This window comes from Prunus persica, chromosome G8, assembly GCF_000346465.2.
Source record: "Prunus persica cultivar Lovell chromosome G8, Prunus_persica_NCBIv2, whole genome shotgun sequence".
Classification (NCBI taxonomy): domain Eukaryota; kingdom Viridiplantae; phylum Streptophyta; class Magnoliopsida; order Rosales; family Rosaceae; genus Prunus; species Prunus persica.
The window spans coordinates 411,014-427,070 of record NC_034016.1 but is presented as its reverse complement, the minus strand read 5'-3'; the positions used below and the strand labels follow the sequence as shown (position 1 = coordinate 427,070).

At 37.1% G+C, this 16,057-nt stretch overlaps 2 protein-coding genes across 3 annotated transcripts; both read right to left on the bottom strand.

Annotated features, from left to right (window-relative positions):
* LOC18768679 (TMV resistance protein N) lies at positions 169 to 7,377 on the bottom strand. The gene is made up of 8 exons (XM_020570400.1): positions 6,188 to 7,377; positions 4,476 to 5,568; positions 4,118 to 4,393; positions 2,818 to 4,026; positions 2,030 to 2,673; positions 1,863 to 1,920; positions 857 to 1,537; positions 169 to 783 (listed from the first exon to the last, which is right to left on the bottom strand). The coding sequence occupies exons 1-8, from the start codon at positions 6,694 to 6,696 to the stop codon at positions 253 to 255; spliced, it is 5,001 nt and encodes a 1,666-aa protein (XP_020425989.1). The 5' UTR covers positions 6,697 to 7,377; the 3' UTR covers positions 169 to 252.
* LOC18767060 (TMV resistance protein N) lies at positions 11,492 to 16,057 on the bottom strand. Of its 2 annotated transcripts, none has more exons than XM_007200008.2 (5): positions 15,799 to 16,057; positions 14,352 to 14,969; positions 12,861 to 13,932; positions 12,466 to 12,744; positions 11,492 to 12,373 (listed from the first exon to the last, which is right to left on the bottom strand). In XM_007200008.2, exons 2-5 carry the CDS (start codon positions 14,843 to 14,845, stop codon positions 11,759 to 11,761), a joined length of 2,460 nt encoding a protein of 819 aa, XP_007200070.2. In that variant the 5' UTR covers positions 14,846 to 14,969; positions 15,799 to 16,057; the 3' UTR covers positions 11,492 to 11,758. The 2 variants fall into 2 exon arrangements, with proteins under 2 accessions (XP_007200070.2, XP_020425990.1); XM_020570401.1 differs by having other exon boundaries at positions 12,628 to 12,744.

The window sequence follows — 16,057 nt, the reverse complement described above, 5'->3', positions numbered from 1 at the left end:
TCTCATCAACTTATAGAACGCATTTTTCAATTGGTTCATGTTTACCGAGTTTTTTTTTTTTTTTTTTGTTGGTCTGAACATGTTTACTGAGTTTATACACAAATAAACCCAAAGAAATTGAAATATCGCAGTTGCATTGAACATAAGAGAAAAGTTAAGCACAACATATTTCACCCAAAAAAAGAACTAGAATAAATTTATTTGAAAAATGATGAGAAATTGAGTTGAAAATATAAACAGGTATAAAGCCCGCTAAAGACATTGGCGGTCTGAAAATAAGCGGCAGCTGGCCAATGTTGGTATAAGCTGCTCCAAATCCTTGTTAAATACTAGACGAAGGGCAGAATTATGCACGCCTAAGCCTGAGCTATTGGACCCAAAAGTTACCCTGACTAGATTGCATTGATTCAAGGATTCAGAAAACTGAGCACGTGGCATGTAGATGAACCAACTGAAATTGCAGGCATTATTCAACCACATGGCTTTGTCATTTGTACGCTCTACAAGTCGGAATTTGACCCCAGAAAAGTTGGTGTCCAGATGACAAAAGAGCTCACGAGTAAACTCTGAGTCGGGAGTGTCAAGAATGATGGTGGGATGTTCACGGATGGACATATGTGCGCATATAGCAATCCCTTTCCAATTGCCATCCTCGTACAAATTTTGGGGCACTTGGATTTCTGCAGAGTTGCCTAAGCCTTCATGCAAATTTTGTGTCAACGTGAACCAATTAGGAATTTTTATTCCAGAGTAGTGACATGCAAATTGAGCCACAGACCAGTCCTGTAAATAAAAATGTGATCATGTCATGTGAGCGCTATGAGAGAGAGAGAGAGAGAGAGAGAGAGAGAGAGACCATATTTCTATATTGTCGAGACATCAACTGAAACTGCTCCCATTCGTGTGTGGTACTGAAATGTCCCTCACAGCCCTCTTCTGCAGTTAGTTGACTTGATTCTCGGGAAATATCCCTTTCCCTTACAGTTGTCTCAACTTTACGACTGTGCAATGTCATCAAACTTATCCAATCTTGTACCACTCGTTGTTCATTACAATTAATTGCAAAATCTGAAGAGCTGCGCAATATACATTGGGTGATTGCCTGGACAAACCCTTGTAAATCTTGCTGGTACAAGATACGAAGCCCACAAATTTGAACATGGACACCACCAGGGCTATCCGTTGTAAAGGAAGTGCTGATGATGCTACTGGATATAGCCACGAACCGCTCATTAAAATGTGCCCGCGGAATGTAAATAATGTGAAGTTGATCTTTATCATGTATGCTGGTTGAGCTTATGAACATCTCAGTATTAAATTTGTCCGTTTGAAGTCGACAAGAAAAACCAAAACTCTCTTTTACTATACGCCGGTGGTCCACTGCAACAGAGGCACATAGAGCAAATCCCATCCACTTGTTACTCTGGGGAAGATTTGGTGGCAGCTCGATTGACACGGAGGAACCCTTTTTAGGGTTGAACCACGCTGGGCTTCCACTTATGAAAAAGCGATAGGGTTGCTGCATTTCGTTTAATCCCTGTGAAATGTGCGCATAAATTGTTAGTAATTATTTAGCTGAAGAAGGAGAATTTGAGAGAATTGTGATATGTATTTCATTGATTTCATGTCACATTTAAGTAATTCAGATATTTCATCAGTTTATGTATATACTAGTGTCTTGGACAAGGCCTGGCTAAGTAAAAAATTCTGTTGTTTAACAACTAACCAACTGACTTATAAGAGCTGCTATCCTTTTAATTAAAAGAGGCGGACATGGAATAGTTACTTTCTGTCAGAAATAATGCATGTGTGTTGATTAGAGAGAGAGAGAGAGAGATATATATATATATATATATATATACCTGAAGGTATCTCAGCAGAACTATGGAGGCATCTGGGGAAGTTGGAATTAATTTCTCCCTGCAATCAGACATGTACATACCAAAAACAACAACAAAAATCAAAGGACATAAAAGAGAGAATACAATGTCATATCAATGATGAATTCCCAGATTTGAAATCTACATACCATCTCAAAATTTTATCGACTACATTAAACCATCCATATTCAGATGTAGCTTTGTCAACTTCATTTGGAGTGGAGTTATCATCAGAAGGGATATCTTGATCTTCTTTTCCGATAACTAATGGGGTTTGATGTACAGGTTGGCGTTCAGTACCAAAAGCACACTGCATGAATGTTTGCATAAACACAGCAACATCTTGCTCGTAAACTAAATGAATCCCACATTGCTGGACCTCCATGCAAGGATTAGAGGTATTGAATGAAGCCCACATTTGACTGGATTTATTTAACAACACTGGAAACTGCAGCCAAGATGCATAGAACACACAAAGAAAATGAGAGTGCGTTTGTAAATCTATTATGCGATCACTATCGGGATCTGGTACCAGTACAAATATATTAGTTCCAATTTGGAACTGATAGAAGTAATTCGAAGTTTCTGAATCTGATTCAGTGGGGGAGACTATAGGATTTCCCTTGGCTGAAAAAAGAGCACACAGGGCAACCCCCATCCACTTCCTATCATTCTTCATATTCGCATATATCGGGATTTCTATGTTTCCCCCATTCACTATATGGCTGAAAAACTCTGGAATTTCACTTTGAGGAGTGCCAGACTGTAAGGTACATGACCTTAAATCCAATAGCTGTCACGTAAAACACAAAGGGTTAATTAATTAAATATGGAAGAGACAGATCATATACTGAAGGTCTGTTTCAAACAATTGAGTTGGCAGTACAAATCCATCAACTTGAGAGAGAGAGAGAGAGAGAGAGAGAGAGAGAGAGACCTCTAGGTCTTTTTTAAACAATTGAGTTGGCAGTACAAATCCATCAACTTGTTTCCATTCTTGATGCTCATCTGATTTGACGAAACTAATGGTACTACATCCTGGGACAGTTGTTGGAGTCCAAGTCTTGCCATATTTCCACTCTCTCTCTGAAGTAGAACACTCTTGATTCTTGGATGAAATGAAGGAACTGATAGTAGTCACTCCCGAAACAGCTGAAGTCCATACTTTTAATTTATTTGGGGAATCTATCAGTGATGTACAATCATCTGCATTCACGTGTCGAATACTTAATGGAAGCTTCTTAGGCAGAGATTTTAGCTTACGACAACTGATCAACTTGAGATCTTCAAGCTTCGAGAGTTGAGAGATGCTTTCTGGTAAGCAAACAAAATTACTACCACTTAAATTTAATTTTTTTAAGGAGAATAAGCTTCCAATATCGTTGGGAATCTCTCCATCCATCAGACTGCAATCACTTAAGTCCAGCTCTGCCAAAGAAGTTAAACTTGAGAACGAATTAGGCAATAACAAACGCGTGGCAACTTCCTCTCTACACCAGCAACCATTAAAGATCAGGGAATGCCATGATTTTGAAGGTTGATCTTTACATCCTTGGAATGATAGATACTTTAGATTCTTCATACCTACAACAAACCATGATTTTCTTATAGCAGTTCCACTTATATCAAGCTCCTCAAGATATTCCACACAATTCAGATTCTCAGGTATGTCTTGAAGTTCTGAGCAACCAGTTAGAATGAGACTTTTCAGAGATGTCAGACATTGGATGGTACTTGGGATATGGAAAAGGTTTTTGCAGTTTCCTAAATTCAACAAAGCAAGACCTGTCAAACGTTCAATCGATGAAGGTAATTCCTCTATAGCAGTCCCATCTAAATAGAGCTCTAACAAGGTTTTCATATCTCCTTGAATTTCAGGAAACCTCTTGAGTCTTGAACAAGCAGAGAGAGTTAAACTTTGAAGAGATTCCAAACTAATGAAAGGAGGAAGAGTCTTTACAGATTTGCAGTTTCTCATATTCAGCAAGATAAGCTGTTTGAGAATTCCCATGGACGGGTGAACATCAACCAATCTTGAACAGCCTTGAAGCACCAACATCTCAATATTTGGAGCCCTAGTGAAGTTTGGGGTTTTGATCAGGTATTGGGAATCACTCAGATCGATGCACTTTAGCATGCTCCAGCTCTGATAATATTTGAAAAATAATCATATGAATTAGAACAAACATTTGGTCGATACATAAATAATATAAACATGCATAAGAATATAATCTTACTTCATTTCCATTCCACAGTTGTTTGACACGGCTCAAATGCATTTTGAGTTCAACAAGCTTATCTGATTGAAATTTTGACGGCAAATAATTTAACGGACATGCGTGCCATTCCAAAAGTTGTAACTCATTAGAAAGATATTCAATGGATCCAGGAGAGGCCACATTACAAATTCTGAGCAATCTTAGGTTGGACATCTTTGAGAAGGAATCAGCATTCAAGTGAATCTCCTCTTGTTTCGGCAAGTTGAGGAATATACCTTCAATTGTATCTGTTCCCTAATAAAAAGGAACAAGAAATAAGTTATACGCAGGACATTAATAATTAGTTTTAACAACTGTACTTGTATTAGTTTCTAACCTTATTTTTTGCAAGTACGGGGATGATATCCTTGGGAAGCCACAACCTGCTACGTTTTCCTGGATCTTCACGACATTCTTGACGAACAATTTCCCAACCCAATTCTTGTATCAAATCATGCATACACAATTTTTTTCCAAATAGAGTTATTAGAGATTTTTCTATGAGAACTTTTATATCAATGTCTGGACTGTATCCGCAACCACTTTCTAGTATTTTTGCTACACGATCTTTGTCCTCCCCTTTAAAGAAACATGCAATGTCCAGAAATACCTTTTTCTCTGTGACTTTTAATGCGTCAAAGCTTACTTTAAGCACATCAATAATTCCTTTCTCGGGATTTTCTTTTAGTCTATCCAATGCACTGGACCATTCTTTAACGCTTTTACCGAAAAGGAATGAACCCATAACTGTAAGAGCCAATGGAAGGCCACTGGCGTATTCAACAACATTCTTAGACAGATTGCGATAACCTTCTCCAACTTGCTCTTTCTTAAAGGCTTTCCGACTAAGGAGTTTCAGAGCTTCAGAATCATTTAATTCCTTAACCTTATACATTTTATTCACTCCAAATGCGCTCAACAAATGTTCATCTCTTGATGTTATGACAATTCTACTCCCTGAACCAAACCAACTCTGATGACATAATGCTTCCAGTTGTTCCAGCGTATCGACATCATCAAGAATGATAAGAACCGTTTTAGCACGTAGTCTCTGCCTTATTAAACTGATCCCCTTATACACATTATGTACATTTACATTACTTTCCAGCAAGATATCTGAAAGAAGTTGCTTTTGCAAATCAACTAGGCCTTGTTTTTCAGTTACCTCTCTAACATTGGCAAGAAAGCTACAAGCTTCGAATTGAGCACATATCCTCTCGTAAACAACTCTTGCAACAGTTGTCTTACCTATTCCCCCAATGCCCAAAATCCCTATGACACAAACTTTATGCAGCCCTATGTCTAAGCAAGAAAGCATTTCTTTCACGCGAGAATCCATCCCAACTAAATCTGTGGATACACTTGAGATTGTTTGATTTAATTCAGTGAAAATCTTTCCTACGATATCTTGAATAACTTTTGATTCATAACTGCAAAATAATAATCATCTCATGGTAAGTCATGCAGCAGCAATGAGGTTCCAAAGATAATGGAATGCTTCACAGAATTGCATGAATAATGGAATGCTTCACAAAATTGCATGAGTTAACTCAGAACCAGTGTTCCCAAAATACTTTAAAACCAGAATAGTGGCTTTTTCTTTGTTAGTTTTTTTTTTTTTTTTTTGTGGTAGTACTAGTGGCAATAGGTCAAATGTTTCACTTACCAGTTCTTGTTAGCTTGTGACTAGCTATTTGTCATCTTGTGGAACACAAGTCCTTGTCTCCGTGTTTTAGGGAAAGTTTTGTCTCCTTGTTTTAGGGAAAGTTTGTCTCCTTGTCTTACGGATTATTTTAGGGAGCTTGTCTTGGGGATACTTTCCTCCTAGTTTGTAATTATAAATGTGTTGTAAGTAATACAAAGCATGAACAAGATGAAATAAGAAAACCTAAGGGAAGTTCTCATTCTCCCTATTTTTTCCACTTGTTTTCTCTATATTTTCCAGACTTTGACAGTTCTATGGTCATAGTTACTCTCTGGATTATAATTGTCTATAAAAATAAATAAATGAACAAAAAAACAAGAAAAGAAGAAAGCTTCAGTTCTTACCCATCGTGTAAATGCCACCCAGAGAGATTGGAAACTTGAGTAAGTGCATCTCTCCATCTTTGCACATTCTGTTTATTGTCTTTAAAGGTTTCTTCATGCTTAGAGAAGGCTTCCCCAAAATCTGCTTTCTGTTTTCGTACCTCGGATGGATCCACATGATAGAAAACTGGGAGTATTGTTTGTCCCATCAGGTTCATGCATTCAACAGCCTTTACAAGCTCATCCAAGCACCATGTAGAATTGGCATAGTTTCGTGAAAGAATGACAATTACATATCTTGATGCTTCGATTGCTTTCAAGAGTTTTGGAGCTATGGGCTTTCCCCTCTCAAGTTCTTCATCATCTCTAAATGTGAATATTCCTTTCTGTATCAGAGAAGTATACAGAAAGTCTGTGAAATTTGTGCGGGTGTCTTCTCCTCTGAAACTGAGGAACACATCGTATGTCCATCGAGGGGTCGGAGGAGAAGAAGAAGAAGATGAAGAAGGAATATCTATTTGGGTGATCATTGAGGAAGTGAAGGGTTAGTGCGTAGTCTGTTTATGGCGAAGAAGATAACAGAGTTAAGGTGTGTAAGCAAAATGTAATAAGAATGTGATGCAGGAGAGAGGAAATATATAACACTTGCATTTTCTTCTTACAAGGCCTGGCTTGGGTTCCCGATGTCATAGCAATTCCACAAACGCGCAAACTTACAGCCACCGCACATGTGAGCTTCTAGTCGTTGTGTGTAATAAATTTTCTTTGTATTAATCTAGTCCTGTCACCTTCTAAGAAACGACTAAGAAATAGAAAAATTAAGTATTAACTCAATCTCAACTCAAAGTCAAAGAGGAGCTCTTGATATATATTTTTTTTAAACAATCACAAGCTCTTGATAGGAATTTTTTAGTATTTTCATGTTAAATTTTATGAGTGTCGGCCCTTATCATCAGCAATAACATGACTCAGAAGAATCAGATTAAATAAAAATGGAAGACTTTGACCGACGTGATCCCTCCTTCTCAAATGCAGAAAAACTCGTATGGAATATGGATAATACTATTTTGCTATTCCTAGCTAATTATAGACTGTCACGTGAAAAAGTTATAACGCATGGCATATCGTGATTGACCGAAAATAGCAAAATAGTGCTAGTAAGTGTTTCTCCTCTAAATGTTCTCTGACTCTGTCAACTTATAACTCAACATGTGCTTTGATCCAAAGAAAATAAAAACAAAATAAAATGAAAACTAGTTGCTCTTTTATTTATTTAGTTTTTCTGCTCAGGATATTGCTCTGCTCCAAGATGGACCATATTAAGAGAAAGATCAAAGTACCACCTAATTATTTGAGGCAGATGATTCTTCCACCCAAACCAAAATATGAAATCACATTTCAAGTGCGAGTGGCTCAATAGAACTCTGGTATTTGGTGAAAAAATCAATGGTTGAGGAGGAAGTGCAAGTGGCCCAGTAGGGTAAGGGCTTGTCATCTAAAGTCTAAACCTTGCTGGAGGCACACCTTCCAGGGAAAAGCTTGACCGACGTGAATTGATCCCTCCAAATGCTCTCTGACTAAGACTCTGACTCTGTCTCGGCACAACTTACAGCTGGACATGCGCTTTGATCCACAGGAAATTAAAAGCAATATAAAATAAAAACTAGTGGTTCTTTTTTCTGCTGTGGATGTTGCTCTGTTCCAGTATGTAAGAGAAAGATCAAAGTATTCTTCCACCCAAAACCAAAATATCAAATCACATTTCAACATTGCCCAAGGCTACAAGGCACTCTTGTTTGTTATTGCTTCACTTGGATCATGATTCATGAAGTCAGGGCCGGTCTTGAGATTTTGAAGATCCCGTGCGAATCTTAAATTTGGGCTTCACATAAGCTAACACAAACTTACACCATTACGTAATGCCATACAATAAATGTTTTTTTTCTTAAAGTGACCAAAGTACCAATACTCCCAAGGACAAAATTGAAATTTCACAAAACAATTAAATTGGATTAGATTGATTAAATTGAGTCAGAGATGTTACACCTTTTGAATAATCACCATAATTATGACGATGAGTCTTTGTCATCATAGATCATATTCAGATAAGGTTTAGGGTATTTATTATTTCAGTTTGTGATTGTGAAAGTAGCTGGGATATTGAATGTTGGTGTTGACATTGGACAAGCCTTTAACACAAGTGGGTTTTGAAGTCGCGCCCAGAATAAAAGTTCAGGCCCTGCAAACCAACACAACTAGGAACGTCTTTGTGTCAACAATTTGCTCACTCGGTATATATATAACATTTGTTAAATATATATTATACATAAAAAAAAAATCGGGGCCCTGTGCGGTGGCACCACTTACACACCCTCAGGGCCACCCCTACATGAGGTGACTCCTCACACACCAATTAATGGGATTGATGATGCAAGTGAAGCCAATAACAAAGCAAAGTGGATGAAGACCAAAACCAACACATGGTGCGGAGATGGAGACAGAGTCCAGAATCTTGAAAGCCAAACATTCAGAGAATCAAAATCCAAACAAAGTTTAAAAGTTAAAGGGCTACTTCAGATTGAACAATGAGTCCAGTGAGATTCTTCTTAGATTTAATCTTCTCAGTAAGGACGCAGCTGAGAACATTGGAATTGCTCCTTCCCAAAAGATTACAGTCACTTTCATGTGCAGGTTCTCTTAAAAATTGAAACTCGAAAGGCAAAATGAAATGAGAAGTTTGGGATCAATAGACGAAGGTGATGCATCCTTTACATCCTTGAATTGATAATATTTTTAAAATTTTCAAAAAATAAAGGTTGGAGGGCGGTTCTGATATGGTAGTTCTGCTCACATCGAGCTTCTCCAAACACTCTACATGACCCAACTCATCCGGCAGTTCATTCTTGTACAACCAGAAAGATTAAGAACTATGAGACATTTTAGACTGCTCTGCACAGGTATCAACATTTGAAATGAAGTTTGAATTGAAGTTTGGATATTTGGAAATACTTGGAACATTATGTGTTTGCAAGAATACGCCTAAAAAAGGGTATGGTTGCATGAAAAATGAGAATTTTTGGTTAAGTTGATTATATTTTGTAACAACGGAATATTTTTGGTGGATTGGTATACAATTTTATAATAAGGATTAAATGAATAAAGTTGCGTTTTTCAAGAAATTGAGGAAGTACTAAGGTACAAATTTAATGCAATTATTTTTAATTGTTGGTTGGTATATATATGCACACATACAAAGAATTTTGTTTTTTGGCATTATTTTCTAAAACAGAGGGGGTTACTTATGTTAAATATAAATTATGTTAAACATTTTGTTTTCGTCCATTCACATTTTATGTTTTGCGCCTCCAGGTTCTAGATATTCGAGGTCGAGACCACCACGTCGAGGCATCATCATGTCCGCTCTGTAGGAATGTTCTACTATCACTCTCTACCTTTATTTTTCCTCGGGTTGTAAACTAAATCCTTAGTTGCTTTGCGTACTCGTTTCGAGTTTGAGTAGAGGGCATGAAGCTCATTTCAATAGTCTTAATTGTGGTTGGGCCTTTAACTTGTGCATGTTAAAAGTTAGGATTAGTTCTGTACTTGTTTGCAGGTACAGTAATGTGGGAATTGTTCCAATTACATGGAAGACTCTGCCAAAATTACGGCAGAAGTCAAATGGTTTATCCGTTTAAATTGGGGTTAAAGGGCTTTTGAGTAAAGTGGGTCCGTCATAGGTTAGATGTCGGGCAAGAAGCAGGGTTTGTCACTGATTCCGAGGGGGAATCGAGGGTGGGTCCTATCAATGCAGTACTAAGTCACTCATGTATCTTACCATGTAATGTATAAAGTGTAAAATATTGTAGTAAATCATTATAAATAAATGATTATGATATGTATAATCTTTTTTCATTAATTATTACATATTTTCTACACTCGTAGTGTTTGTCAGCTCGCTATATAATTAACTTAAATCAATTAAACATATCCTGCAATGCATTTCCTTCCAATTGTTTGTGATAAAGTAAAAGATAATTGACTAAATAAACACCCTCCAAAATTTCAAGAAAAATTTCCAAGTTTTTCTTACAATTTCCGTGGTTTTTATTCAATTTTTATCGATAACGATAATATCCCGATATTCCATCGAAATTTCCATATTTTTGGACTACCGATATATTTGAAACCATTGATATTTTAGACATTCATCATGAGCAATATGAGGGAGGCTGAGATCATAGAGGGAAGGTGAGAGAAATGAGGGAGGGTAAAATCAACCTATATCTTCAATTTTTCATTTCCTCTGTTTATTTCGGATTTGAACTAACTCGTTCGGTGGTCTGGATAAAAAAACAATGTATCGAATCCACAATCCTACTCCTTGGTATGGTCCTACTCCTTGGTATGGTGCCCCAAATCATCTTGGATTGGATGATTTATAATCCAGTCAGCCTCAATTCTATCGAGATTACAAATTCCAGCAAAATTTCTCATTCATTAGGAAAGGAGAGAATTATATTGAGTTGTCTCAAAATTGTCTCTTACATGAATCAATCTCGAGTACACTTTAGAGGGGGGGAAGAGTTTGACCCACTTTTTCATTGTTGTGCCACTCCATGTGCATTAACTTGGATAAGCTGGTTTCCTCGCTTGGCGGATCCTCCTTGGTCTGTTGTTTTGGATGCCCTTTTTGTCTTTCCAGCCACTTTTTTGACTGGTTGTTTTGGAGAAGCACGAATTTATAATTTTGTAATTTTGATTATATTAGAAAATATATTTTTTTCTATTCGACAAAAAGCTGGGAATTTGAGCTGCATAATATGCACTGGGTGACTGTCTATGCAAAACCTTGTACATCTAGCCCAGAGATTTGAACCTGGACACCAAGTTCCAGGGTCTAAAACACACTGCACATCATGTTACATGAACTTGATCCCATGCACCATTTCAAAAACATTTGCTTCGGAATGTAAACTAAGTATATCGGAATCAAAAGCAAAACTCAACCACTCATCTAACTCAAATTTGTATCGTAAGTATATCATGTGAAGCCAAAACTTGACTTTCCCACAGCGTTTCAATGCACCCCATGAAGTTTAATAAATAGTTAATTCTCCAGAAAAATACAGAGCAGAATGCAGAAGATAGCACAAGAGCTAACATCCAAACGCACAAATTAACTAACCCACAAATCAAAGTAATTCAATTATAAGAGATAGAGAAGTACTGAATCAAGTGGGAAAAAAATTATTGGAATTATTTCTGAGCATGTATTTAATTTGATTGGAAAGATCAAAGTCTTACCTTAGTTATTTGACGCAGATATTCTTCCACACAAAACCAAAATATATCAAATCACATTTCAACATTGCCCAAGGCTACAAGGCACTCTTCTTTGTTACTGCTTCTCTTAGATCATGAGATCTATGATGCAAGAGAAGCAAATTACAAACAAGAAGGGATGAAGACCAAAACCAACACTGCTCAATTCACTGCTCTCTCTCGTAATGGCGTACGAAACACCCAAGGGCATGCAAAGTCCATAACCAAATCCAAACAAAGCTTAAAAGCCAAAGGCTACTTGAGACCACCCTAGGTTAAAGACTTCCCTAACAAGAATAAGTTAGAGACTTCCCTAACAAGACTAGCCAACAATTCTAATAATATGGTAGTTCCGCTCACATCAAGCTTCTCCAAACACTCTACATGACCCAACTCTTCCCGCAGTTCATGAAGTCTTGTACAACCAGAAAGATTAAGAAATTTGAGACATTTTAAGCCATTTACACTAGTTGGAAGATGCATAAAATATTTGCAATCTTTCAAGTTCATCAAAGTAAGACCTTTAAGCCTTCCAATAGAGGAAGGTAGTTCTCTTATGGAAGTTCTACTCACATCAAGCTCCTCCAAACACTCTATGTAACCCAACTCTTCTGGCAATATATTAAGCCTTGAACAACCAAAAAGATTAAGAACTTTGAGAGATTTTAAGCAACCTACACTGCTTGGAAGATGGGCAAGGTTTTTGCAATCTTTCAAGTTCAGCAAGGTAAGTCTTTCCAGCACTTGAATTGATGGATCAACCTCAAACAATCGTGTACAACCTTCAAGAATCAGAACCTCAAGATTTGGCATACCGTTAAAGTTGGGCACGCTGACAAGATTCGGAGAGTGACTGAGTTTGATGGTTTTCAAATTGTGTAAAGGCTGTCAAATTGCAAAAGCATAGCAAAATTAGCTTCTCTGATTGAACAGTTTTTGTAGGTAAGAAAAGATCAAACGAGTAAAAGGATATATACTTTTGTTCCCATCCGAAAATGTTTTATGTAACTATGACACATTTTGAGTTCTAGTAGCTTCTCTGGGTTGAAATGTGATGGGAAATATGTTAAAGGATACCCCGTCCATTTAAGAATGCGTAAGCTATTGGGAAGATCTTCAAGTCCATTGTAAATGCTCACATTACTAATCTTGAGGTATCTTAGTTTCACCATCTTTGAAAAGGATTTAGCATTTGCATGCACCTGTACCCCTGGATCAGCTGGGTGCAGAACTATGCCTTCTATTGCCTCTGTTCCCTATTAACATGGAATAGTGAAGCTCATAATTAACGTTAAAAAAGGGTTAGTAGAGTACCTTGTTTATCATATAACAACTCAAATTATTCTTGTGCATGTACTAATTAATCTCTTACAGTATTTTTGCTCAAGACACGATTGGCATCTTCACGAAACCACAACCTGCTGCACCGGCCAGGCTCATCAGGAAATTCCCAAAGTATAATTTGCCGACCCATTTCTTGGAGCGAATCATGCATCCAAAGCCTTCCACCCAAAATCTTTACGAGAGATCTCTCAGTGAGGACTTCTAATATAACAACTGCAGAAACATCACAAGCTTCTATTACTCGATCTTTGTCCTTCCCGTTAAAGAAACACGCAATGTCCAGGAACATTTTCTTCTCCTTATCATCTAGACCATCATAACTAATTTTTAATGCCTCAAAAATTTCCAAGTTGCACACTCCAAGTTTTCCCAACGCACTGTTCCATTCACTTAAAACTCTTCCATGCAAGAATGATCCCAAGACCTCAAGAGCTAATGGAAGACCTTTGACATAACTCACAATGCGATTAGACAAAATAAGATAATACTTTTCAGGGTAATCCTTTTTAAAAGCTTTCCAAGTAAACAGTTGAAGAGCATCTTCACTTTTTAGTCCCTTTACCTGAAATCTTCTCTTCACTCCATGTTTGATCAACAAATACTCATTTCTAGTTGTAATGAGAACTCTACTCCCAAAACCAAACCACTCATGATTTCCAGCCACACTTTCTAATTGTTCCAAATGATTCACATCATCAAGAATGAGAAGAACCTTTTTCTGACTTAAAACCCTCCTTATGATCATGGCTCCTTCATGAAGGTTTGATATATCATCCTTTTCCATCCATATCCCAGAAAGAAGTTGCTTTTGTAGGCTAACAAGACCACCTTTTTCAACAATATTTCTAACATTGCCAATAAAGATACTAAATTCAAATTCATTAGATATTCTCTCACGTACAACTTTAGCAATAGTTGTCTTACCAATACCGCCCACTCCCCATATCCCAACAAAGCGAACATCATCCACCCCTGCACCCAAGAGCAAGTTGATTGGTTTCAATCTTGAATCAATTCCAACTAGTTGGTTCTCCACTGAACTAAACAGTAATTCTCTCCGTAACACTTCAGCAATATCTTTGACAAGCTTTGATTCGTACCTACAACAAAAATTGTTCACATTATCAGTATAAACAAATGCAGATATACTTGTACTAGTTTTCAGTTTTCAAATGCAGATAAAGAAACAAAATGGAGATACGCTTTTACAATGGGACCTGAAATCTGGTCAAAGTAGTTGATCAAGCCAAAGCTAAATAATTACTGTAATGAGACTGAGTTTGGAACTGGTCATCTAATTTCTTATGTCCCATGTGAACTGTAGTATAAATAGTAAAAAAGAAGAAGGAAATCAGCTATTGTTAAGTAATGCAAAATTACAACTATATATTCATATTGATGATCCCTAAATCCTACTATTTTTATTCTATTTCTGTTCCTCATACATATATATATATATATATATATATATCAGAAGAGATACCAGTCCTTTGAATAGAACAAAGAAAGAGTAACGTACCAGTCCTTTGAATTCCACCCAGAGAGATTTGCTACTTTTTTTAAGGCAGCTCTCCACTTTCGTACCTTCTTTGCATCATCCACGAACCTCTCTTCATGTTTAATGAAGGCTTCTGCAACAGTTCCTGTTTGTTTTCGGACATCAGAAGGATCAACATCATAGAAAATTGGCAGCACTGTTTTTGTCTCTTCCATGCATTCAAGAATCTTTACAAGTTCATCCAGGCACCATGTTGATGATGCATAATTTCGTGAAAGAACAATGAGCGTGAACCTTGACTCTTCAATTGCAGTCAAAAGCTGTGGAGAAATAGCCATTCCCTTTTGAAGTTCAAGGTTCTCCCTGAAAGTTGTAATTCCTTGATGTTCCAATGCAGTGTATAAGTGGTCTGTAAAACCCTTGCGAGTGTCATCACCTCTAAAACTCAGAAAGACAACATATTTCCATTGAGAAGATGAAGAAGGGAAAGATGTAAAGGTTCTGTGTATGCTCATTGTCGCTGCTGGAACCTCCTCCTTAGTTTCTGGTTTATGGAAATTCACTGGCGTGGAGATCGTTCCAAGGATGGACAATGAGAGTAATCCCAGTAGCTTTCATCATTATCTTCAAGGCTTGGCACTGGCATGTGAACCAAATATAAATACTCATTATTCTAGAAAGAAAGAGTGGTATAAGTCTACAATGAGGTCATGATCACAAGTGTGATGTTATTCCTTGATAATAACATGACGGTTGTTGGATAGTGATTGAAGACGGTAAACATTTAGTACGTAGCAGCTGAAAATGCAATGCCAATACATCCCAACTGATATAATTTTTATCACAATCAATATGGTATCCACTCGCATAATAAGGTCTTGAAGAAACGAAAATTTCATCACAACAACCATTAATCAAATCATGGAGGTTTGAAACTATCATAGAAGACACATTGACACTCCTCTAGTGAATGTACAAGTATGTAAATATAGCTCCCAAGCTGAAAACCATTCACCGCCAACTTTATCTTTCTCCTTTCATAATAAATAATACAACATATGTAATTTGTCCCCTGTCTCAATCAAATTCCTCGAGTTTGTAATTTTTTAATCTCTGTTGGTCGAAAAGACCCAAGAATCAACTGAACCTTTTAACTCCTAGAGTAAATGAAGGAAGAGGAAGAAGAAGAAGAAAGAATTCAATTCAGAGAGAAATTATGATTTGTATTGATCACTCTGTATATTACAATTTACAATGCTTAGTAGTAAGTAGATGCTTCTATATCCAAGAGTTGACTAGAGTTGACTCAGCTATACTGTCCTAGATTTGAAAACCCAGCATACCAGATACAGAGTCAGTAGCTAGCATCTGCCAAACATATGTATACAGAAAATGTAAAAGAAATTAAAAATAGCTAAGCTAGGAGGAGGCTATTAGAATTTAGATAAATAATCAGTTGGAGCTTAACCTGGTTTCTCGGCGCGCAATTCGAAATGGATTCAATTTGTCGTCATCTCGTCTTGAGATGCACCACTGAAATAATATGGGCATTGTTTTGGGTCGCAGGTAGAAGCCTAGCCTGGTTCAGTGGAGTGGAGGGGCCTCCTCTCAATCTCAAGTTGATGCATCTTCTTCTTGCTGCCCAGAGCGTTGAATAATTGTTGGATCATTTTTCGTTGACCCACTGTACGCAAATTTTGTGTTCTTCCACAAGAAATGATTTTTAT

Excerpts from the sequence above, each read along its gene's own strand:
- LOC18768679 (XM_020570400.1), bottom strand. The coding sequence starts at position 6,696 with ATGATCACCCAAATAGATATTCCTTCTTCATCTTCTTCTTCTTCTCCT. Across the intron at positions 4,027-4,117 it reads AACTGTGGAATGGAAATGAA|AGCTGGAGCATGCTAAAGTG; the intron begins GTAAGATTATAT and ends AAATATTATCAG. Across the intron at positions 2,674-2,817 it reads TGTTTAAAAAAGACCTAGAG|CTATTGGATTTAAGGTCATG; the intron begins GTCTCTCTCTCT and ends TTTACGTGACAG.
- LOC18767060 (XM_007200008.2), bottom strand. The coding sequence starts at position 14,845 with ATGAGCATACACAGAACCTTTACATCTTTCCCTTCTTCATCTTCTCAA. Across the intron at positions 13,933-14,351 it reads GGGTGGAATTCAAAGGACTG|GTACGAATCAAAGCTTGTCA; the intron begins GTACGTTACTCT and ends TTTTTGTTGTAG. Across the intron at positions 12,745-12,860 it reads GTGTCTTGAGCAAAAATACT|GGAACAGAGGCAATAGAAGG; the intron begins GTAAGAGATTAA and ends CCATGTTAATAG.